Here is a 23562-nt window from a genome sequence, read left to right as displayed (position 1 = left end):
ACATACATACATTTACCAAAAAAAGCCAGCAGGGGAGTGGGGGACAGAATCTGGTTCCAGAGAGAGCAGAATAATATCTGCCAGATATTTAGGTCCCCCTCAAGCTGACCTTGTTCATTTTCTGCAGTAATTTCCCTCCATCCAAACTTCATGTATAGCCTTGTCTCCCACACTTTGATAATGTGTCCTCCTGCTTCCCAATCTCCATTTTTTTAAAAAAGTGCCGCTGGTGTAGTGGTATCATGCAAGATTCCCCAATCTCCATTTTTCTTGTAGTTTGAGTACTGTTCCTTTCTTTAACCAGTGTTGATTAAGAAGGTATGGTGAAGGGCCAGGGGAGATAGCTCAGTAGAATAAGCGCTTGCCTGGCAAGCGCAAGGGCCTGAGTTCAATCCCTGGTTCCACCAAAGAAAAAAGAAGCTATGGTGGGGCTGGGGAGGTGGCTAAGTAGAGTAAGTGCTTGCCTGACAAGCACAAGGACCTGAGTTCAATCCCTGGTAAGAAGCTATGGTGAAGAGGGCCAGCCAGATAGCTCAGGGGACTAAAGTGCCTACTTAGGCAGAGCACAATGGCCAGGGATTGATCCTGGCCTGTGGTGCCAGCTCCACTCCTGGGGCATGCTGAGACGTGATTGAGACTGGGGCGTGGTGGTGTGTGCCTGTAATCCCAGCTCTAGGGAGGCTGAACACAGGCAGATCACTATGAGTTAGATCTACATAGTGAGACCCTGAAGACCTCATAGTGAGACTAAATACAAAAAAAAAAAAAAAAAGCTTTGGTGGAGCTAGGCATGATGGTGCATGCACACAGTCCCAGTACTCTGGGAGGCTGATGCAAGAAGATGGGAAGTTGAAGTTCAGCCTGGGCAACTTGCCAAGACCCTGTCTCCAAAACTGGGCATCTAGCTGGGTATGGTGGCGCATGCCTGTAACCCCAGCACTCAGGAGGCTGAGGCAGGAGAATCACTGTGAGTTGGAGACCAGTCTGGGTTACAAAATAAGTTCAAGGCCAGCCTAAATGGCATAGCAAAACTCTGTTTTAAAAGGACCAAATAAATAAATAAATATAAAAGGACCAAAATTCCCCCACAAACACACACACACAAACACACACACATACACACACACAAAAAAACCCAAACAACAACATAAAAACAACCAAAAATGGGCATCTGAAGTGAATATACCCTGTCTCAAAATAAAAAAATAAAAATAAAGAGGTGGGAATGCGATCCAGTTGTGAAGGCCCTGTGTTCAACTTATAGTTCACACACACACACACACACACACACACACACACACACACACACAAATGAACCTATGGTGGGCTGGGCATGGTGGTAACAATATATACCTGGTAATCCTAGTGCTCAGGAAGCTAAGGCAAGAGAACCATGAGTTCAAGGCCAGTCTGACCTATAAAGCTACTAGATTCTCAAAAGCACAACAGAAGGACAACAGAAAGGACCTATGGTATTTTGGACAATGTTTTGTTCATTAGGGATATGAAGTTGTAATAATAGCTTAATAAAGGGTTAGCTGTGGTAGGGAATGGCGGCACATATCTGTAATCCCAGCACTCAGGAGGTTGAGGCAGGAGGATCACCACAAGTTCAAGGCCTGCCTGGGCTACATAAGACAGTTCAAAACAGCCTACATTACAAAGCAAGACCTTGTATCAAAAAATAAAACAAAAAGATTAGTTGTGATTATTATTATCATTATTATTTTACTAATGAGTCTTAGGCAATGGTTATATAAAATGCAGTATATTAAAATAGGAAGGGCAGACCCTATTGTAACATATTTCCTTTTTTTTTAAAATTTTATGTATTTGGTACAGAGTATCACTATGCAGCTGGGACTCATAGTGATCCTCCTGTTTCAGCCTCCCCAGTGCTCGTATTACAGGCATGTGCCACCATGCCTGGTCTTGGTGGCTGGCTTGGTGCACCCAGGGTAGGGCCAGCATGGCATGCGGTACCTGGGATTGAACCTGGTCCTTGCACTTGCCTAAACAGGTGCTTAGACCACTGAGGTATCTCCATGGCCCTGAAGGATGAATCTATGGTACCTCAGTACCTTTGCATATACCATTCAGCTATTTCCATGGCCCTGTAACCTATTTCCTAAAGGCAAGGATGAATCTACTTGCTAAATGTCTCAGAGTAAAAGTCAAAATGGTTACAGTGAATCTCCCAAACCTTATATGACCCAGGGCTGGTGAGATGGTTCAGTGGTCTAAAGCACCTACTTAGAACAAGCTAAGTTAAGCAAAAGCACAGGGACCTCGGTTCAATCCCCAGCACCACATGCCAGCCCACCCCACCCTCTGGTGGGCTGAACTGGCTACACACACACAAAATGAATAAATAAATAAATAAATTTAAAAAAAAAAACAAAAAACCTTATATGACCCAGCCCATTTCTACAATCTCATCATTTACCACTCTTCCCCCTTGCTTTGGTCTAGCCATACTAGGCTTCCTTAAGCACACTAGGAACGTCTGCCTCGGGGCCTTTTTGCACCTGCTGTTTGCACCACTTCTCTTTTCAAGTTTCTTTCCAGAAAGATATTTGGCTCACAGCTTCATTTTCTTCAGGCCTCATTCAAATGTCACACTGTCAGAAGTTTTCTTTGCTTGCCACTCGCGAAATAGCACTTCCTTGCATTTCAAACTCCCCTTAACCTGTTTGATCCTTCCCTAAAGTTATCACCATGCGTAACTGTTATATGTATATTTATCAGTTACCCCTCCCTCCTGCAAGGTAGAAGGAAGACTTTATGAAATCACCCTTGTTTTTTTTTTTTTCTCTATGTGTGTGCGTGTGTGTGCATGCTGGAGACTGAACCCCAGGTCTTGTGCATGCTAAGCACAAGCTCTACCACTCAGGTACACCCCTGGGCCGAAGTCTTCATTTTGTTTATTGTTATAACCCTAATATCATGAATAATGCTTGATATGTTAGGTACTCAGGAAATGCTCTATGAATGAGTAAATAATTATTACCTGCCATCATCACTGTCATCAGATTACAGTCAGTTCCATCAGTACAGATGGATGTTCTTTTTTTTTTTTTTTTTTTGTCTTTTTGAGACAGGGTCTTGAGCTCACTTTGTAGTCTAGGCTAGTCTCAAACTTGCAATGATCCTCCTGCCTCAGCTTCCTAAGTGCTGGGATTACACATGTGTGCCACTACCCCCAGTAGTAGAGTTGGATGTTAGAATACTAGGTTGTATTCTTGCCATGCCCCTCCCAGTGATCAGTGTCTGAGCTTGTGGTGTGACAGGAAGAACCCAGTTGAGGACAGCCTGGTGCTAAAATCAGCAAGGACCATGTCTCCTTGGACCTTGCTTCCTTCCTGTTCTGAAGTCCCTGGACTCCATGACAGGCTGCGGGAGCAGAGGATAGGGGAATCAGGAGGTGCAAAAAGCCAGGCCTCACCTGGGTGGGCTGCATAGCAGGTGACACCAGTGCCCTCAAGCCGGGTGGCGAGTTCACGGGCAAACAATACATTGGCCAGCTTACTGTCAGCATATGCCCTCAGCTCCTGCTGCCAGCCCACCACTGGGCGATCCAGGCGGGTGAAGTCGAGGCGCCCACGCCGATGGGCAGCTGAAGATATCACAACCACACGGCTAGGGGTGCATGTCTTCAGGCGGGGCAGCAGCAGATGTGTCAGCAGAAAGGGGCCGATGTGGTTTACTCGAAGCAGCAGGTTAAAGGCCTCCCGGGTCCGGCCACAAGAACTGATTCCTGAGGCAGGGGCTGGGTGTCAGTCCAGAAGGAGCCCTGAAGGCTTCAGTATCCCCAAATGTGAGAAGGGAGTAGGGAGATCCTTCCCGTGTGTCCACTGGCCCCTGGTGCCCGCCACCCCACCGCAGGGCCTGCTGCCCCTCACCGGCATTGTGGATGAGGATGTCCAGCCGAGGCTCAGAGCTCAGGAAGGCAGTGGCAAAGGCCTGCACCGAGGCCAGACTGGCCAAGTCCAAGGCCATGAAGATGACCTCATTGTTCCCACTCTCCTGTAGAGCGGCAAGGGCTGGGATTGTCACCAAGCACCTCTCTCCTCTTCCCTCTTCCCAAAGAGCTAGTTCTGAGAGTCTTCCTCTTCCTATTACTAAAACCTGCCTTTCTGCATTCGAATGTAATAGATAATGGATTCCAACCCTGACTTTGCCTTTTACTGGAATATAACTTTTGGCAAGTCATATTTACTTGCTCTGGGCCTCAGGTTTTCTCACTGTAAAATGAGAATAACAATAGTACTATAGTCCTTATCTCATAGAATTGTTATGAGCATTAAGTGAGTTAATATCTGTAAAAACCCCTGCAGTTATTACTGGGTAGGTATTTGCTATTACTGTTGTTAGCACTCCCTCTTGCCATTATCACTTACCTAAAACCTATAATAGACTTTTTCCTGGGGGCGGGAGGTGCTGGGAATCACACTCAGGACTTCACACTTGCCAGGTGGGCGCTGTGCCACTGAGGTACATCCCTGGCCTCCACAACGGCCTTTTCATTGGTCTCCTCACAAAGGCTTCATTCCAAAAGGCTATTCTTGCAGTTCAGATGTTCCTTACACCCTTTCCTGATCTTTGCTGTCCATTCTACAAAGTCCAAGCTCCTCAATAATATCTTTAATGGCCTCTAGAACCTGGTCCTCCCTCGACACCTCTTCATTTTTCCCACCTTATAGTTCTTGCTTCAGATTCACTCAACTTTTTTCTAGCAGTTTCTTAAATCTGACTCTAGCCTCAGTACCTTTGCATATGCCATTTCCTTTCCTGCTATTCTGCTTACCCTAACTCCTATTGATCCTGTTTCAGATGATCAACTCCTACCTTCTGGAAGCCTCTTCCCCAACTCAGTTCTGGTAGCCCTTCTCCATGGGACCTGCACCCACTTTTGTCCTTCGGGCTGCTGTCTCCTCTCAGGAACTGGACGCCCAAGTGTCTGACCCCTCTGTGTCCCGATGTGCACTGGGCTCCCAGTCCCCGCTTTTCCTCACCTGGCGAAGGTCGAAGGCAGCAGCCTCCCCACGTTCCCGGCTGCGGCAGGCCAGCACCACACGCGCTCCCCGGCGCGCCAGCTCCAGTGCTGTCATCTTGCCGATGCCGCTGTTGGCGCCTGCGGGAGGTGGGCGGGAGCCAGCTGAGCATGGGGACAGCCGCCCGGCCTCCCGCGCCCTCCTGCCTGCGAGCACGGCCGCACTCACCCGTGACCACTGCCGTCCGGCCCCGCAGGCTGCCGATGCCGCCGCACTGCGGGGCCTTCACCAGATTGTAGTAGATGAGCACGTAGGCGCCCAGCAACAACCCCGCGCCCAGCAGTAGCGCCTCCATGGCGGCGGAGCCTCCCGGCTTCCGCCCAAGCCCAGCGCAGCCTTGGATCGCGCCGCGGCTTCACCCCGCCCTGCACGGGCCTGGAAGGGCGCCGCGCGCGCCTCGGCCTCTCTTGCCAAGGCGGAGGCGGACGGGTGTGTGTGCGTGCGTGTGCGTGTACGCCCTGTAGCGCCCCCTAGGCGTGCGTCTGCGTCCTCTGGCGCTGTGCCTGTGTGAACACCTGGGAGGTAAGTGCTTTTGGGCCCTGGGAGCGCCCCCTAGGCGTGGGCCCGTGGGAACTCCCCTCCACCCCCTGGGCACCTGTGCTCCCAGGAACCCCGGGAATGCCTGCTGGGTCTGTATTCGCATCTGCATCGTCCACATATGTGCGAAGGGCTGATGGGTCATCCTTTGCGTTGTGCTTGTCTCTGGATTGTGTGTGTGTGTGTGTGTGTGTGTGTGTGTGTGTATGTGTGTGTGCGCGCGCCTGGGTAAGCACCTCGTAGGTGTCTGTGCCCATTCCGGTAGTCTCCCCAGACATGTGTGTGTGTCTGGAATTTCCGCCAACGCCTGTGCTGAATGAACAGCACATTGTAGGTGTGAGTCTGCAGCAGATTCCCTCCCTTCTAGAGGCATATATATGAATGAGCTTGTGTCTTTGAGTTTTGTCCCAGAGAGGCCTTTCCCAACGAACAAATCCTTCAATCTGTTATCCTCACATGCAGCCTTCAGGATTCTTCCCTATTCTACCTAGACAGGCCAGAGATGTGATTGCATCTAAAATGGCATGGGCTAAAGCGCTCAGGATTATTCATTCCCTGCCCCCTCCTGTCAGTACTTTTATTTTTTAAAGACAGGGTCTGGCTACATTATGCAGGCTGGCCTCGAACACCCAAGGGTGGGAGGATGTATCCTTTTGCCTCACTGGGTGTAGGGATTACAGGAATGTGTCACCACACCCAGCTATCACACTTCCGGAAGTAGCGGCTGCTCCCGCTTTTTCAGGAGGAAATGTTTCTAGATTGGTTCTCACAGGTACAGCATATGGAAAAAGACACTTAATGGAAAAAGTGACTATGCTGGTGAGGTAGGCAGGCACAGCTAGAGGCATGGACAAGGCCATGTTTGGCCAGGTGCTTTAGCAGGACCTTGCCTGAGAAAGCCAGTAGGATTAGCACCTATTTTTTTTCCTTTGTGCGTAACCGGGTATTGAACTCAGACCCTCGCACTTGCCAGACAAGTGCTTATTTTACTGAACCATCATCTCCCCAGCCCTTTAGCATGTAATGTTTGGCACTTATGGTGGTGCTCAGCAGTGTGGGCACCCTTGGAAATACTGAGGTCCAGAACATGGACTTTACAATATCCATCAGGTGGTGGCATACTGGAGACAAAGATGAGTACTTGGGTCCCCGGAACAAACCTGAGTCGTGTTTCCTGCAGTGTGGACAGAGTACAATTATAGAGGCTATGGGTGGAATAATTATTTTTTTTTAAACTCCAATGCAAAATCCCAGTACATAAGTACTACCTGCTCCAGCAGTGCTGGAACCAAGCATGGGGCCCATACTTGTAATCCCATAATCCCAGCTATTTGGGAGGCTGAGTTTGATACCCAGTAATAGGTGGAAAATGGTGCTGGAATACTCAAAGAGGTGTTCTCCATGGAGACTACTCAGAACTTCTGGAGCCAATCTCTCACTAAAACCTACTAGGAAGGAGTTTGGCTTAATGGGGGGGTCTGGGGCCTGTAGAATTAATACATTAGATTTGTCTTCTATGAATTGACAGTTGTGTAGTTGGGATTTCAAGTCACATAACTAGAAGTGACACAGCTAGGACTAGTGATTATTTCCAGTATATTAGGCTCTCCAGAGAAAGTGCTCTTCTACTGCTCTGCACCCTGAACAGGCTTGTTCAGCTCTTGACAACTCCCTTCTTTCTTAAACTACCTTTTGGAATTGAGTTCCTGGGGGTGCCTCTTTAAAGGGTCCCCCAGTGGTTGGTCCAAGATCACAGGAAGGGTCCCCTGTAAGGGAGATGACAGGTAGGACAGACAGGCAGAAAACATAATTTGAAGTATTTTTTTTTTTTTTATATACAGAATACAGGAAAGTTTCTGTAAAGTCTAAAACATTACAATTACTATGTACATTGGTACTAGTTGTAGGGGTGGGAGAAGGGGGGGCTGGGGTGGGAGGAAGAGGAGAAAAGTGGCAAGAGAACAAAAAAGGAGACGAAACAGGTTTACGACAAAACGTTTTTGCTACAATAGACAATTTGAGAAAACGTTCTAACACATGTAGTACTGTACACAGTTTTTAAAAACATTGAAAAAATGTCATCACTAGATGTATTTACACAAAATCCAAATACACTTTTCCTTATTTGAAATAAAATAGATGGACAGCCAGAAAAAGAATTCATTTCTCATTTGTCCATAATACACAGTAGCTACCTGTAGTGCAACTGCTGCAGAAAGGGAAAATAACTCAGAGGGTGGGAACCATGGAAAGAGGGTGGGTAGCGATCTTTATATTAAATAAAACAATGATATTGTATAGATTTTGCTGTATGAAAACTGTATTTTTCTTTTAATATAAAACTATTGTCACTGCCACAAAATAGAACAAGTTTCTGATTATTTTACAACGGCGGGCGAGGGGGAGGGAGCAGGAGGTGGGGGGAAGGGTTTTGTGTTGGAGGAAGTGTCCAGACCACAGGTCTTCCCTTCCCTGCCCACGCTGTTCCTCAGCTCGGGTCTGCCGCTTTCCCATGAAATGTTGAGTACAAATATATGTGCAAATGCCCCCTAGAACTTGAGAAAAGAAAAAGGATTTTTAAAAAACAGTCAAAAGTTTTCTTCATTTCATGCAAAGATTGTAGTTGAAGGGTTTCTGGTATAGAAAACACCCAGGCTTAGTTTGTGTACATTTTTGCATTGCAGGAGTCTTAGGCGGGTATACAGGCTGGTGGCGGGGTAGCCACTAGCCCTAGGGAACGGAGTTGGAGCGCAGCACAGGGCCCTGGTGGGGCTTCAGAGAGAGCTTCTCGGCCAAGACCCCATCCTGCAGCAGGCTGGCATCGCCTTTGGGCTGTTTGGTCGCAAACTCAGTGATGCTGAAGACAAACTGCAGGCAGCCGAGCTTGATGTAGCTGCCATGGTGCAGTAAGGCCGTGCCCTCCCAGCCGGCCCCACTGCCCCCGATCAAGCTTGAGCTGCTGGCTTTGCAATTGCAGGGTCTCCGTTGTGGCCCCTGAGCCTGGGAACTCATCATGGCTACCTCTTCACTTGGCTCTTCATCTTGCTTCTGATGTCGGCAGCGCCCTGGGAAAAAGGAGACAGTCACAGGAGAGGCCCAGTGAACTGACCCTCTTAACTGTTACCTAGAGCCAGCCCCCCTGCAATTCTGGATTCCAAATGCTACATAACTAGAGGTAAGGGATACCCACGAAGGGCTGGTGGAGCCTGAAGTTCCCCAAGAGGTCTGTATTATATATACAGGTAGATGCTCAGTGCTTGCTTCTCCAGGGTATTCCCTGAGCCCTCGAGCAAGGACAGCCTAGCCAGTGGGACTGGGAAGCAAGAGACTACAGGTCATTGGCAGCACGTATCTGACCACTGTAACCTCAGCTTTGAGGCCACAGACCTCTGCTCCAACTTACTGATGACACTCTGCACTTTGGCAACAATACTGCTTGGGGGGGTTGGCGGGGTCTTCTCAGAGAAGTCACAGGAATACAGCACGTTGTCCACCGTTGTCCCGTGCTCACTGTAGTTTAACAGCTCATAATGTTTGGTATTCTGAAGAGGAGGAGGGGAGATAAGATGTGTGGTCTGTGGTGTGGGGCCTGGAGCTAAGGGGAGAAAGGACATACAGAGAAGGCTATGCTGCTCTATGTAGGAGTAACCATATTCTTCCCAGCCATGGCCCCAATCTTTCAGAATGGGGCAAGAGTCACCTTGGGGAAGCTGTCTTCCTAGTGTCCCCATCCCCTGCTCCATTCTTCTTCCTCCTCACCACATGGCAGTCACGTGTAGATGATGACAAAACTCAAAGGGACAATCCAAAGAGCTCAGCTTCTTATGCTCCCCACTTAGGGTGGACTCCCCCTATTGTGCCTATGACCAACTTCAGCTGAAATGACAGCCTTGCTCCTGAAAGCAGGTGCCTATTGTAGGTTGTCCTCTTATACCAAGACTTTCTCTCTTCTAGGTATGACAGGGAGGGAAGAGAGGTCCCCTCCCCCTGCCCACAGGGCAGTGAACAAAAACAAGGGGGAGAGGCCTTAGGCTGGGAAAGCTCCCTCTCCATCCATCGCGATTCCTTACCTCATCATAGAATATGCAGGCATGTTTCCCGGACACGTAATTACAATGACCATAGTTTGTAAGGCACACATCCATGTCGGCTCCTGCAAAGCAGCAGGAGGAAAGGAAAGCAGAGAACAGATTACAATGTGTATGTGGGGAAAGAGAAGGAGCACGGGAGTTAAGTTTCTGGGTGGGTGGTAGTAGAAACTTCAAGGGGCAGGTAGCTCAACACTTCTTGCTATTTTTTAAAAAAATGTATTTGGTACAGGGTCTCACTAGCAGCTCAGACTCATAGTGATCCTTCTGTTTTCAGCTTCCCCAGTGCTGGGATTACAGGTGTGCACCACTATGCCCGGTCTCTGCAGGCTCAGCATGGCATGTGGTGCGCAGGGGGGAGGAGGGAGACGCAGGTTCCTGTGCTTGCCTAAGCAGGAGCTTAGTCTGTTGAGGATCTCACCAGCCCTCTCCTATTTCTGAACAAAATTAGGTGTCTTTTCCAATCCTCTGCTAAGCAGCTGTCCTTGCTAACTGATGTACTTTAGAACATGTGACTGGTACCCAGAAGAACAGTGAGTCACTGAAGAGGATGGGGTATTTCCATGAGAACATAATATAGTGTGCAGGGCTTCGTATTACTTGCAAGAGAAATTCCCAGACTAAGGATTGTCTGTGCTGCTCTGCGCCAGAAGCAGGGACACCTGAGGGCTGGGCGTGTGGGAGCCCATCACTTCTGAGGAGTTTCAGGGTCGTCTTGCCCTCTCCTTGAGTTTCTCTCTGCAGTGTTGCAGTAGCTCCAAAGCAGCAGCCACAGCTGACTGTTATCCTCAATGTCGCATGAGGCACATACAGTGCAAGCAGCCTGTGAGGAAAGCACCCCACTGTCCTGTTTCTTGCTGGCTATTGTTAGGAAAATCTGGGTTAAAGCATCAACTTGGAAAGGGATTCCCTCACACCTTTCTAACTTTTGAGGGTAAAAGTGTGGATGGTTACAACTTAAGATATCTAGTGACTCTTGGCTCCTGACTGGCTCACCTGTCCCGATGTAGAGGGTTCGATAGCACATGTTCACAGCGCCTCCCAACCCTAGCAGAGGGTAGAACACAGCTCGGGCTTGTACTTCCTTTCTTTGCACTGTAAGACAAACACAGGAACAGGACCATTCAAAAAATTAGAATTGTGTAACTCAAACATAAAATAACAAAACCTGGACTTTTGGCTTTATGGTGTGGAAAAAATCCCATTGGATGACTCATGTCTTGACATTGAACTGCTCCAGGGGAAGACCTGTTCCGGGGATTGAACTCAGGCCCTTGCGCTTGCCAGGGAAGTGCTTATTCTACTGAGCCATCTTCCTGGCCCTGCATTTCTTCTTCTTCTTTTTTAAAATGTTATTTGGTACAGAGTCTCACTTTGCAGATCAGACTCAGTGATCCTGTCTTCAGCCTCCCCAGCACTGGGATTACAGGTGTGAGCTACCATGCCGTCTCACTGGCTGGCTCAGAGCACCCGTGGGTGGGGCTGGCGCAGCCTGTGGTGCTGGGTGTGTTTCCAATAACGGTAAGCAGGATCTTTTTTTTTTTTTTTTTTTGGTACTGGGGATCGAATTCAGGACCCTGTGCTTGTTAGGCAAGCGTTTATTCTGAGCCATCTCCCTAGCCCAACAGGACCATTTTTGAGGATGGCCAAAATTCAAGAACTTCAGCATAGTAAGCTCATGGGCTGCTTGCTGGTTAGCTTCTCAGGCACATTCCAGCAAATACTACAGGGAGAACAGGGAAATGCACAAGGAATAGACTGGTGTTTCTCAAGCTTTATGCACACAGAAATTACCTATGGATTCTGTTAAAATGTGTATTCTGGGCCAGGGATGTGGCTCAACAGTAAAGCATTTGCCTAGCATGCGTGAGTCCCTGGATTTAATTCCCAGCCCCCAAACAGGACATTAAAAAAAAAAAAAAAGAAAGAAAGAAAGAAAAAAGAAACAAAAATTCTGATTCAGTACGTGGCTCTCAGGAGATGCATTAGCAACTAGGATAGTGGTGGTAAACCTTGGGGTGCTGGTATCATTGAAAACTTTAAAAGGCTTGCCATCCTAGGGACACAAATTTTATTTGGCACAGAGTCTCACTATGCAGCCTGGACTCATAGTGATCCTCCTGTCTCAGCCTCCCTTCCCAGCTCTGGGATAATAGGAATGCACCACCACGTCTGGTTTTAGTGGCCAGAATGGCCTGCCCGGAGATCAAACTTTGGTCCTTCCACTTGCCAGGCAGGCACTTAGATGCCCGAGCTATCTCCCTAGCCCCAACACATTTATTTATTTATTTATTTATTTATTAATTATTTTTGGCAGAACCGGGGATTGAGCTTAGGCCCTTGTGCTTGCCAGGAAAGCACTTATTCTACTGAACCATCTCCCCAGCCCCTATTTATTTATTTTTCTGACACACTTTTTAAAGCAACCAAAAAGCTAACGCAAAAAAAAAGAAGAGTGCAAAGAAAACATATTACTACATATACTATGTAGTAGCTGCTGTTTTGGATTAAATCCAAGGCCTTGTACATGCAAGGCAAAGCTCTACCACTGAGCCACATCCCCAGACCCTCAAACTCCTTTTGAGATAGGGTCTTGCCAAGTCACTAAATTGCCCAGGTGGGAGTAGAACTTGTGATCCTCCTGCCTCAAGTTTCTTGAGTAATGGAATTATAGGTATGTATCACCATTCCTAGCAAACTGGTAGCTGCTCTGTGGCCTTACAGTGAACTTTTATGAAAGAAAGTTACAGCAAATTTTCACAAGTCTGATCAGAAAGCTGTGGTTGTCATATCATTCCTGCTGGCAAAAAAAAAAAAAAAAAAAATCAAATCAGAATTTTATGAATCCCATCAGAGTCACAGGGAGCTTTAAGCTACCAAAAGCTGACACTTGCCATGGAGGCAAGTGATTATTCATACATATGGTGGCAGGTATGTGTATGCCCACCTTCTGTGTGGTGCCCTCCGGAAGCCATTGGATGTGTCCCAACACTGCCTGGTGAAGCTTGGACCCGAGAAGGAAAAAGCTGATGTATTCTCTGCAAGGCCAGAAACTTGACCAGCTTCTCATCCAGCATATTTATCTCGATTTCTATCAACCAAAGAGAAAGATCAAAAAGGAGCTGAGAAGGAAATAGAATGTGGAAATAAAAGTCACAGAGCAAATAGTTCAGCATTTCTGAACTCCAGTCAGAAGAATTTTACTTAAAAATGATAGAGTACAGATTCACTGGTGCAATAATTGGCTACTAGGCACCTTATTTGCCATTTCAGCGAGACAGCCCTAGTGCAGGCTGCGCAGACTCTACTTGTCACAAGGTAGAATGGTTTTAGGTAAAGTGGTGCTAGAAAGGCAGACCAAGGTAAGTTACTTATTGATATGTGAGGGAGGATTTACATGTCTGGTAGGACTTCTTTAAAAAATAAAAGACATTTTTCCAGGGTCTTTGCACTAAGTTATGTCTTTATGCCTCCCACCTTTTTATTTTTTTGACACAGGGTCTTGCATAAATTATTAAGTTGCCCAGGCTGGGCTTGAACCTGCATTTTTTCAGTTTTCCTAATTCAGCTTCCCAGAGTGCTAGGACTAGAGGTATGTACCACCATACCTGGCTCAAGACTTCTAAAGTGATTCTGTTTTTTCTCACCGGTTTATTGTGACTATGTTCTCCCTTCTTTTGATTATACATATGTGAAAAATGTAGAACACTGTAACAGGAGAGGGAGCCTTCTTTCTTATTCTAACCTATCCAAATGGACACTCCATAATCACCCCTATGCCCCTAGCCCTTTGGGATACAGTCTCTCCCCCTCTGAAAGATGTTGTACACTGCCCAGAAACAGCACCTTTACCATGACAGCTTGCTTACTCACCTCCATTGATATCCATAAATGCTCGAAGTGAGTTGGTGAGGTCCACCATGGCAGTAGAGTTGGCTGGGAAAGAGGGTACGGTTAAAGCGCTTCCTATGGATAACGTGCCGGGGCTGACCTTGCCATCTGGGGACGGAGCAGGAAGACTGTTACTTACGTCGCCTGAGGGGAAACCCACCGGTCCAATCCCCCACTGCTGAGACAGGTCTGGATTTCGGACCCAAGGTGATGTTCCCTTCTTGATTCTCAACCCATTGGCTCTGGAACTCCTAGAGCTAAAAATGTGTGGTGAGGAAGGGCAGATGGAACAACAATGCACCCGGGCACGCAGGAATTTCCAGAGCACTGAGAACCACTGCAATCCACTGCTCTAAGGACAGTGGTGGGGTAGCTTCATTCCCTGGGCCATAACCACCTCCCTGCTGCCTGTACTCTTACAGAAGTAGTCCCTGTCTGCTGAAGTATGATTCACAGCGTGCAAGATCTATTCACGCTGACATTCAGAGAAATTCAGATAGGAAAACAGCCTAAGAGTAAGGCCTTCCTGGGACCAGGGGCCCCCATGCAGAGAAATCAGTCACCTGGTTACCGAGACTCCCAGGTGACTAGGAGGCCGGCTTCAGTTCAGACGGGAGAGACCACAGGGGTTTCCAGCAGCATCTGAAACCTGGTTCAGATGCTGGGGTCAGCAACCTCGAGGTCCTGAGTGCTAGCTGGGGTCAGCTGAGAGAGGAGGCCCACACTGAGCCAAGTACAGACTTAAGGGACTTCCCTTTAGTGTGGCCTGGGAACAAACTTCTGGGCCAGACCAACCTCTTCAGGCATCCCACTCTGCAGCTACTCTGAAAGGCACTGCTGCTTTCTGTCCTTAACATGACAGTTCCTCAAATGAGCTGGTTCTGAGAATCTGCATCGGGCGTGGCTTTAGTCTTTTATGTGGATCATGAAATACTGAGGCCATCACCCAGAACCTCAGGCTGACCCCAGTGATTCCAGGGAGTAGGCTGCCTTCTTCTAAAGTGATGGAACAAGACAGGCAGAAGCTTAGGCCTGGAAGGTAAGAGAAGTCAGGAGACCCAGGCTGTACTTCTAGTCCTGTCACTGCCACGGTAGTCCACCTTAAGGAAATCACTTAGCTTTCAATGCCAAGGAAGCCCACCTAAAAGATGGGGACACGTTAACTGTACTTCTTCTTCTATTACAGATATACAGGGAGGACAAATAATACAGAAATCAAAGTTCTGACACATTCACAGGGATATAAGTATTTTTGGAATCTTTAGTCTTATTTGCCAAAAATAGCATAAATTTATTCCAAGTCACCTGAAGCTGAGCAGCACTCACCTGATGACGACGCTGGTGAGCAGAATCGTTGGTTGGCTCCTGTGGCCAAAACACTGTCTCCTGCTGCTTGGGGGGGAGTAAGCACCCGGGTGGCATTTGGGGGTGAGCCCAGTGGCCTTGAATCTGTCAACGGAGGTCCTATCTGGGATTGGACAGTCTTTCTTTGCAAAGTGCTGGTGTTCTCGATGCTGGCACAAGAGCTGGGGATGGAAGGGGGCAGGCTTGGGACAGGAACCAAAGTCCTCTGAGGGCAAGAGCTGGGGCCAGTGGCATTTTCTGTCTTCACAATGATGCCAACGGTGTGGTTCTGAAGCCCCCCAGCCGCTGGTGGCGTGAGGGGCCGGGACCAGCCTTGTCGGTGTGAGAGGCCCGGTAGGGGGTTGCTGGCGCCTGGAAGTCGCCTGGGGTCCGTGGAATCTGTGGGGCTGATGTAGAGGTGTGGGCCATTGGCTTTCACCTCTGTGTTCACTGGCCCGTTGGCAGTCCCACAAGGGGCTTTCTTGGATTTTTCCGCACAAGAACTGCAGCTGATGTCCTCTAGGGCTGGGGGTTGGTGGGGTGGAGAGCAGCTCAGGGAATTCTGGGTGCTAATTCCTGAGGGGCAGGATAAGGGGTAGTGGGAAGGTGTAGGTGCCTTGTCAACGGTTTGCAGGGAGGTGGTGATTGAGCTGTCAGTCACAATAACAGGCTTAATATCAGCCTTCTCTGTCTGTTCAGAGTCCCAATGCGAAGGCATCTGCTTAGCAGATAAATGTTTCAATATGCTGCACTGGAGCGCAACAACACTACAGAGCCACTGCAATGGAAGGAGAGGAGAGGAGAGGAGGGTGAGAGGTCTGGGAGGCGCTGGTCCATCCTGCCACAGTGGCCAGGGCTACAGCAGAGCTGACAAGTACTGTTTCCGAGGTCCCAACTTGAGTGCCCAGTAAGGACGTGCTTGACTCCTGAAAGGATTCCATTTCCATTCCCAAGCAAGACTTGTTGGTACACTCAGCAGGTAATGCCCTGGACAGCAAAGCCTGGTATTCCTGCTTTAAACTCTGCCCCTAAGGCTCACCTTGCGAGTAACAGCCAGCAAGCACCCTCGCACCTGCTGTATGTCCAACACTAAGAACTAACCTCTCTGTGGGTCTAGTCATCTCTTTCTACCATACAGATTTGCCCGGTGTGCAGTGCACTGGGGGACCGATGCAGAGGAGCAGAGCGGTTGACTGTAGTTCTCTTACTTGCCTTTGGGATCTGAGCCAGAGGTTCTCTGTGGAATACTCAACTCTTGAGGGACTGGGAGGGAAGGGGGTGGAGATGGGAATGACAGACACTGAGGCTACTTCCAATAACAGCGGCAGTGAGATGGAAGGAAGATTTGATTTGGAATCCCAGCTCTGCCTTCACTCACCTCTTGCTGCTCTGCCTGAGTGGCTAAGTGCTCAGAGTTCAAAAGGTGCGTCTGTGATTCCTCAGGGATCCCATTGCAGATCAGCTCCCCATCCCGAATGGCCGCAGGTGCAATGAGAGGGGGTGGAAACTGGTACTGAGATTTTATAGCATCAGGAACCTGTTCAGGATAGACAGAAGGAGGAAGCAAAGGGAGGTAGTGCCAACATGTCCAGGTGATTCTGCCTTGGCACGCTGTTCTGTCTGTGGTGTTCGTGCCCAAGGGACCTTCTACTCTGGGTCCACTGAGGACAATGAGATTAAGTGTGCTGCAACTGCTGTGTCCCCCTTTGACTCTGACACATGCACACTGGCTTGAAAAGGCACAGAAATGCAAACAGCAGGTAGGGCCTCCACTTTTCTTCATCAAAGTCCAAGGCCTGCAGAACTCAGAAATCACTGCATGCTGTCTTCTGCTCTGGCCTGAAATGTGTAAGACTGACATTGGACAAGGCTTCAGAATAATACTAGCTGTTTATTGCCCAGGGTCAAGTTTAGGAAGTGACTAAGCAGTAAGTTAGAGATCACACACATGCTAGAAATGCTCAGCATGAAGCCTTTTTTAAAGCACTCAATCAATGGTAATTTTTATCACGCATTCATGACTCATGAAACAACTGAAGTCCTTTGTTGTATAAAGACAGAAGACACATTCTGACTCACATCATGTTAAAAATGAAAGATCCACACAAGCAGTCATTCATGCACTCAGCCAACATTTTTTGAGCACCTCCTGAATCTGATACTATTCAGGTCCTAGAGGCCCACAAATGGATAAACTTAAGCCTTGCCCTCAAAGAGCTCACAGTCTAATGGGGAGAAAAACAGAAATTTCTTTGGTAATATGGTTGTTAAACCCAGGACTTTATGTACACTAGGCAAATGTTCTTCCATTGAGCTTCATCTCCAGCCTAAGGGAAGATTTTATAGGAATTCAATATTTGAATGGAGTCTTGGGAATTGAGAAAGAACTTCCAGGCAGAAGAAAGGGAAGTAAGGGTCAGATAGCAGCATGGAAGATGTAGCGATATGAAAGTACTTGATGATCTGGAAAACATCTGGAGAACAGATTTGATGACCAATGCCTTATACAGGAAGGGAAGAGAAGCTCAAAGTGGCTCCCAGAGTTTTGGTCTGCGGGACTGCAGAGATGGCTGTCATTCACTGACGTAGGAAATATAGGGAGAAGACTGGATGTAGAGAGGCAGAAGACTTTCAGTCTTGGGCAGATTGAGACTGAGATGCATGAGGAAAATAAGAGTTGGGAGTTACCACCTGCTATTCTGGGCTTTCTCACCCAGTACAGGGAGGACAAAGCAGTGAGGACTGGCTGCCATCTGCAGAACAGTAAAAATGTACATGGAAGAACAACTCCCCACACAGATACCAAGTTTTCAGCAGATTTTACCTGCACTGCTATAATCAAGAGTAAAGGCCACTATCCTGTGATGCTGTACCCCTTAATTCACTCTGAAATTGCCCAAGAACAAAATACTTTTCAGGCAACTCATGATCTTCACTTACTTTAACATGGAAACATTTAAAAAGGAAGAATAATACAATGACAGAATGTATCAAGGTCTTCTGTTCACTTCAGCAGCCAGGATTTCTTTCAGATTTACATGGTGAATTACACAATATAGATTACTTCTAGATCCATTTAACAGAGGCATAAAACATGCTACCTATAATACTGCAGCTTCCAACTAAAAATACTTTAATTTAGACACCTGTATTTCCAGTGGAGTATAAATATTTACCCACTTAAGAATTTGTTAGGGCCGGGGAGATGGCTTAGTGGAATAAGCGCTTCCCTGGCAAGCACAAGGGCCTGAGTTCAATCCCTGGTTCCGGGAAAAAAAAAAAAAAAGTACAAAGAACTTGTTATTCGATTTAACAGCATCTTGCTGGGGCTGACACCCACTGGAGGTGACAGGAGTGGGGTGACTGAGCTTGAAGTGTGCTGCCACCATGTGGCCATATTTGAGAACGGCTAGTTTCTGCTAACAACTCGGAAAAGATAAAATAATTTATATATAGGTATACAGGCTTTGGGCCTTCTGGATTAAATGAATGAGGAGACTGATTAATGTTTGAGAAACAACAAATACTTTTGCTTTTTTTGCAGAACTGGGGATTGAACTCGGACCCTTGCACTTGCCAGGGAAGTGCTTATTCTACTGAGCTATCTCCCTGGCCCCCGTTTTTTTTCTTTCTTTCTTTTTTATGTATTTAGTACAGGGTCTACAGGGTCTCACTACATAGATTGCACTCGTGGTGTAGTGATTCTTTCGTTTTCAGCCTCCCAAGCGACACCATGCTCATGTCTCAGTACACCCTAGGGTGGGCCGGCGCCTGCAGGGCATGCCAGTGATTGAACCCTGGGCAGGTTCAATCTCTGCCTAGGGGCCGGGGAGATGACTCAGTGGAATAAGCACTTGCCTGGCAAGCGCAAGGACCTGAGTTCAATCCCTGGTTACACACACACACACACACACACACACACACACACACACACAATCTCTGCCTAAGCAGGCACTGTAATTCACTGAGCTATCTGGCCAGCCCTACTTTTCTCAAATAAGGTCTCATTATATAGCTCAAGCAGACCAGAAATTCAATATGTAACACAATCTGGCCTTAAACTCAAGATTCTCCTGCCTGAGCTTCCCAATGTTGGGATTAAAGACATAAACCAAATGCTTCTCAATGAATGATTTTTTTCTGTCAGTCTCTGAAGATAATATTTAGCAATTTTTTTTTTTTTTTTTGGTGGAACCGGGGATTGAACTCAGACCCTTGTGCTTGCCAGGCAAGTGCTTATTCTACTGAGCCATCTCCCTGGTCCAAAGTTTAGCAATTATGAAGTACATGCAAATGCTAGGTATTATTACAGCAGAGTTACAATTTTAGGGAGAATTTTGATGGGGTCTAGCTATATAATACAGGTTGGCCTTGAACTCACTGCAATCCTCCTGCTTCAGCCTCCTGAGTGCTGGGATTACAGGCATGCACCACCACAGCTGGCCAGCAATGCTACAATTTAGATTACTGGTGATATATTAACAGCAGTCTCAAAACAGAGATTAACTATTTCCTCCTCCCCCTCTTTTTAACAGTACTGGGGACTGAATCCAGGGTCTTTGCACTGAACTATATCCCCAGCCCTTTTTATTTTATTGGTACTGGAAATCGAATTCATGACCTTGTGGTTGCCAGACAGGTGCTGTGCCACTGAGTCATATCTCAGGCCCTTTATTTTTAATTTTGAGACAAGATTTCAATAAATTGATATTAAGCTGGGCTTGAATTCGTTTCCTCCCCCAGCCTCCCAGGGTGCTGGGATTACAGATGAGTGTCCTCATGCCCAGTTTAGATTTAATTCTCTTGTAAACATTTTGCCCTTAAAATTCCTTAGCTGAGAATATCTCCTCACTTTCCACATGGCTCTCTTTACTTAACCACTTGCTCCTTCACTTTACCAGACAGCTTTTGGATAAAGGTCATCTGGTAGGGTTAGACAAGTATTAGGTGATGGTGTAGTGACAACTAAGCACAACTGGGTTTGGTGGAACAGGCTGAATAATTCTTAGCCTTCACAAAACGAGAGACCTGTGGACTTTGGAGCCTAACTGGGTTTTGGCCTTCATAATACTTACAAATCATCCTCAAGTACTAAAACATAAGGTCACTGCCAGGTGTGGTGGTACACACCTGTAATCCCAGCACTCAGAAGGCTGAGGCAAGAGGACTGTCCCAAGTTCGAAGCCAGCCTGAACTGCATAGTGAGACCAAAACAAAAGAAACAAGATACCACCAAAAGCAAACAAAACATAAGGTCAAACTCATTACTTAATGACATTAAAGAAAAATCTTGGGTGCTTCAGCTTTTCCATCTATAAAATTGGGATTAATACTTTGTCTACCCCACAGAGACAATCAGAGACTATCATCCATCCTGTCTGCTCTGGGTTGTGACTTACCTTTAAGCTTCTTCTTTTGACTGACTGGAGCACACGACGGTTGGGAGGGTATTTCTTATGGATCCGGTTCAGGAAGTCTACTTTGACTACGTGCTGTGAAATGGTGTCCTGGAAACGATCAAATACCTGGCACCGATTGCTCAGTGTCATATTCTTCTGGTTCAGCTAAGAACAAAGCAGAAACATCCTTATGATGAGGTTTGAAAGATCCTCCCCCTTCTTTCTAGCTAGCCCATTTTCTGGATTTAAAAACAAAGCTCTTCAGCCAAGCATGGTGGTACATAGAGGCTAAGACAGGAATACCACCAGGTTCAAAGCTAACCTTGGCAGCTCAACCAGATCCTGCATTAAAATTAAAAGCAAAACAAGTCGGGCAAGGTGGTGCATGCCTGTAATCCTAGCACTTGGGAGGCTGAGGCAAGAGAATCACCACAAGTATAAGACTGTCCTGAGCTACACAGTGAGCTCAAAAGCCAGCCTGAGCTACAAAGGGAGACCTTGTCTCAAACCAATACAAACCCAAACCAACACAACTCTGCTGGGGATGTAACTCAGTGGTACGGTGGCCAAGGGCTCGTTCTTTAGAATTGGAGGGAAAATAGGATCTGTTGTGATAGCTTCCTAGTTAGTACATTAGGCAAAACCTGTATGTGGCTACTAAAAATAACCAAATGATAATTTCTCATCTACCAGAAAACTGTGCCTTAAGATATACATTTGGGGGCCCGGGGTGATGGCTTGGTGGAATAAGCACTTCCCTGACAGGCACAAGGACCTGAGTTCAATCCCCAGTTCTGCCAAAAACACAAACAAACAAACAAACAAACAAACAAAAAAACATATACATTTGTAGGGGCTGGGGAGATGGCTCAGTGGAATAAGTGCTTCCTTAGCAAGCGCAAGGGCCTGAATTCAATGCCCTGTTCCACACACACACACACACACACACACACACAAAAAAAAAAGAATGAAAAGAAAGATATGCATTTGTTCTGGGAATGGTGGCCATGCCTATAATTACAGCACTTGGGAAGCTGGGACAGGAGGCTTCCTGGGCTACACAGTGAGTTCAAGGCCAGCCTGAACTACATGGTGAGACTCTTGTCTTGAAGAAAAAAAATAAATAAATAAAAAATAAAATTAAAAATGCAACAGAAGGGAAACAAGTTTACTTGATGCCTGGGACCATTTATTTCCTTAAGGTTGGATCTAATGAATTTTCTGTTTAGTGCTATAACACTAATTGCTTAATTCACTGTGGGAGAAATTACAACCATCCAAGCAGTAGTGAGTGGGTTAAGTCTGCCTGTACAGCTTTAACAAGGTATTGTGGGAAAAGGCAAAATGCACATCTGAGATATGTCACAATAACTAGAACTGAGTAGGATGGTCTACAGAAATCACAGTGAACTCTGGCACAAAGCTGACCTTAATGTTTTCTACTTAATCAGTTCACGTCCCAGCTATGCCTCAGGATGGAATGTGCTTACCACCACATGTTCGATGTGATTCGGGCACATCCATCTGCCCAGGGGCATGGCAGTGAGTGGTGGCTCAAGGCAGTCCATGTGAAACAGGAGGGGGCAATAGTCACACTGGATGAGAGGGGCCACGCGACAACTCCTGCAAAAGAAGATATAAGGCATTTCTATGACAAGATGGAAAACCTCAGACTAATTGTTTTTTTTTTTCTTTTTTTCTTTTTTTTTGAGTCAGGGTCTCACTATGTAGTGGAGGCTGGCCTTGAACTCATGGATCCTCCTGGCTCAGCCTCCTGAGCACTGTGATTATAGGCGTGGGACCATCATGCCTAGTTGTCTTCCCTTTTTAGTACTAAAATTTTTTGGTGTCTTTCTCCTCCACAATTCAGGTACATTTCTGATCATGAAGAAGGATACACTGGGAGCTATCTCTAGGCTCTTCTTCTTCTTCTTCTTCATCATCATCATCATCATCATCATCATCATTATTTTGCAGCCTGAAGATGCCTTGAGGGCATTTCTGGTTTCCTGTGAGAAACTGGGTTCGAACCAGAGCATCTTGAGCCTGACAGCTTTGTTTAAGCAGGCACTTAAACAACTGAGCTAATGGACAGACCCTGCTTCATTATTTTGTCTTCTAAGAAGAAATGTGTCTTGCGGGACAAATGTTTCTGTAGAGTATAATTAAAGTGGCTTTCAGCAAGAAAGATCAATGCTTATGACTCACTAGGGGAAGATGGCCAATTCTACTGCGATTTTTCTACTCATAAAAGAGGGCAAGTACCTCATGTAAGAACCGTTAGGAAGAACTGGGTATACACATCTGTAATCCCTGCACCTGGGAGGCGGAGGCAGGAGGATCACTGTGACACCAGCCTAGGTGACAAGGTGAGTTCAAGGCCAACCTGAACTGCATAATAAAATGCTGACTCAAAAAAAAAAAGGCAACCATTAGCTAAAATCAGTGTGGTAATGAATGCCAATAATCCCAGCACTCTGTGAGACTGAGGCAGGAAGATCTTAATTCCGAAGGATTTTTTTTTTTTCCCCTCGGCTAGCTCAGGATGCCTCAAGCGTAGGTCGGGAAATTCATGAGGATCTGGGGATCAAACCACAGCATCCTGAGCCTGACTGCTTTGCTTAAGCAGGCACTTAAACAACTGAGCTAATGGGCAGGCCCTGAAGATCCTAAATTCAAGCCCAGCCTAGGCAATATTTTTTATAATAGTTTTTTGTTTTGTTTTGTTTTTTTTAAGAGACAAGGTCTCACTGTGTAGCCCAGGCTGGCCTTGAACTTGCAGCAACCCTCCCGCCTCAGACCCTTGAGTGCTGGGATTACAGGTATATGCCACCAAGCCCAGGTACAGGTATAACAGTATTTAGTAATACATTTATAAGCACAAATTTATCTGAAGACATAGAAGCTCTTATTTATTGGGCAGGTTAATGAACGACATTAAATGCCTATCTTAGAAGAGGTAGCCACATCCATCAGTTCTGTTGAGAAGAAAGGCCTCTGATACAGGAGTTGAGATTGCTTCTTCTATATCAAAAGTTCAAGTCATTTAGGTTCTCAAACCAAATCAGTGGCAGCTTTGGGTCCTTAGCTTCCTCCTGGGCTGTGCTGCTGCCAGCTGTAAAACTGCACTCTAGCACTGTTCCCAAAACCTGATTAAAAGTCTAGGCAATTTAGGGCTGGTGAGATGGCTCAGTGGTCTAAAGCACCTACTTAGAACAAGCTCAGCAAAGCGCAGGGACCGCGGTTCAA

General features: G+C 46.8%; 2 protein-coding genes across 3 annotated transcripts in view; both read right to left on the bottom strand.

Moving 5' to 3' along the window:
* The window catches only part of Dhrs13 (dehydrogenase/reductase 13), a 6918-nt gene extending 1486 nt beyond the window's left edge, over positions 1-5432 (bottom strand). Inside the window, exons 1-4 of the mRNA XM_004635395.3 lie at positions 5223-5432; positions 5016-5134; positions 3903-4026; positions 3446-3757 (exon numbers count right to left, since the gene is read on the bottom strand). Coding sequence (XP_004635452.1) covers positions 3446-3757; positions 3903-4026; positions 5016-5134; positions 5223-5349 — 682 coding nt within the window. The 5' untranslated portion in view covers positions 5350-5432. The remainder of the gene's footprint in view (positions 1-3445; positions 3758-3902; positions 4027-5015; positions 5135-5222) is intronic.
* A 1969-nt stretch (positions 5433-7401) lies between these two features.
* Phf12 (PHD finger protein 12) overlaps positions 7402-23562 on the bottom strand; it is a 56434-nt gene continuing 40273 nt past the window's right edge. Inside the window, exons 6-15 of one of the 2 annotated variants that reach the window (XM_004635394.2) lie at positions 21804-21936; positions 20314-20478; positions 16293-16451; positions 14897-15692; positions 13553-13678; positions 12627-12770; positions 10676-10774; positions 9662-9744; positions 8995-9133; positions 7402-8656 (exon numbers count right to left, since the gene is read on the bottom strand). In XM_004635394.2, the coding sequence (XP_004635451.1) occupies positions 8322-8656; positions 8995-9133; positions 9662-9744; positions 10676-10774; positions 12627-12770; positions 13553-13678; positions 14897-15692; positions 16293-16451; positions 20314-20478; positions 21804-21936 (2179 nt within the window). In that variant the 3' untranslated portion in view covers positions 7402-8321. The remainder of the gene's footprint in view (positions 8657-8994; positions 9134-9661; positions 9745-10675; positions 10775-12626; positions 12771-13552; positions 13679-14896; positions 15693-16292; positions 16452-20313; positions 20479-21803; positions 21937-23562) is intronic. The other variant, XM_023719863.1, reaches the window with a different exon arrangement.

The sequence above is a fragment of the Octodon degus genome, unplaced genomic scaffold (genome assembly GCF_000260255.1).
Source record: "Octodon degus isolate 3935 unplaced genomic scaffold, OctDeg1.0 scaffold00072, whole genome shotgun sequence".
Classification (NCBI taxonomy): Eukaryota; Metazoa; Chordata; class Mammalia; order Rodentia; family Octodontidae; genus Octodon; species Octodon degus.
Note: the sequence above shows the minus strand (reverse complement) of the source record. Positions and strands in the feature narration are given on the sequence as shown.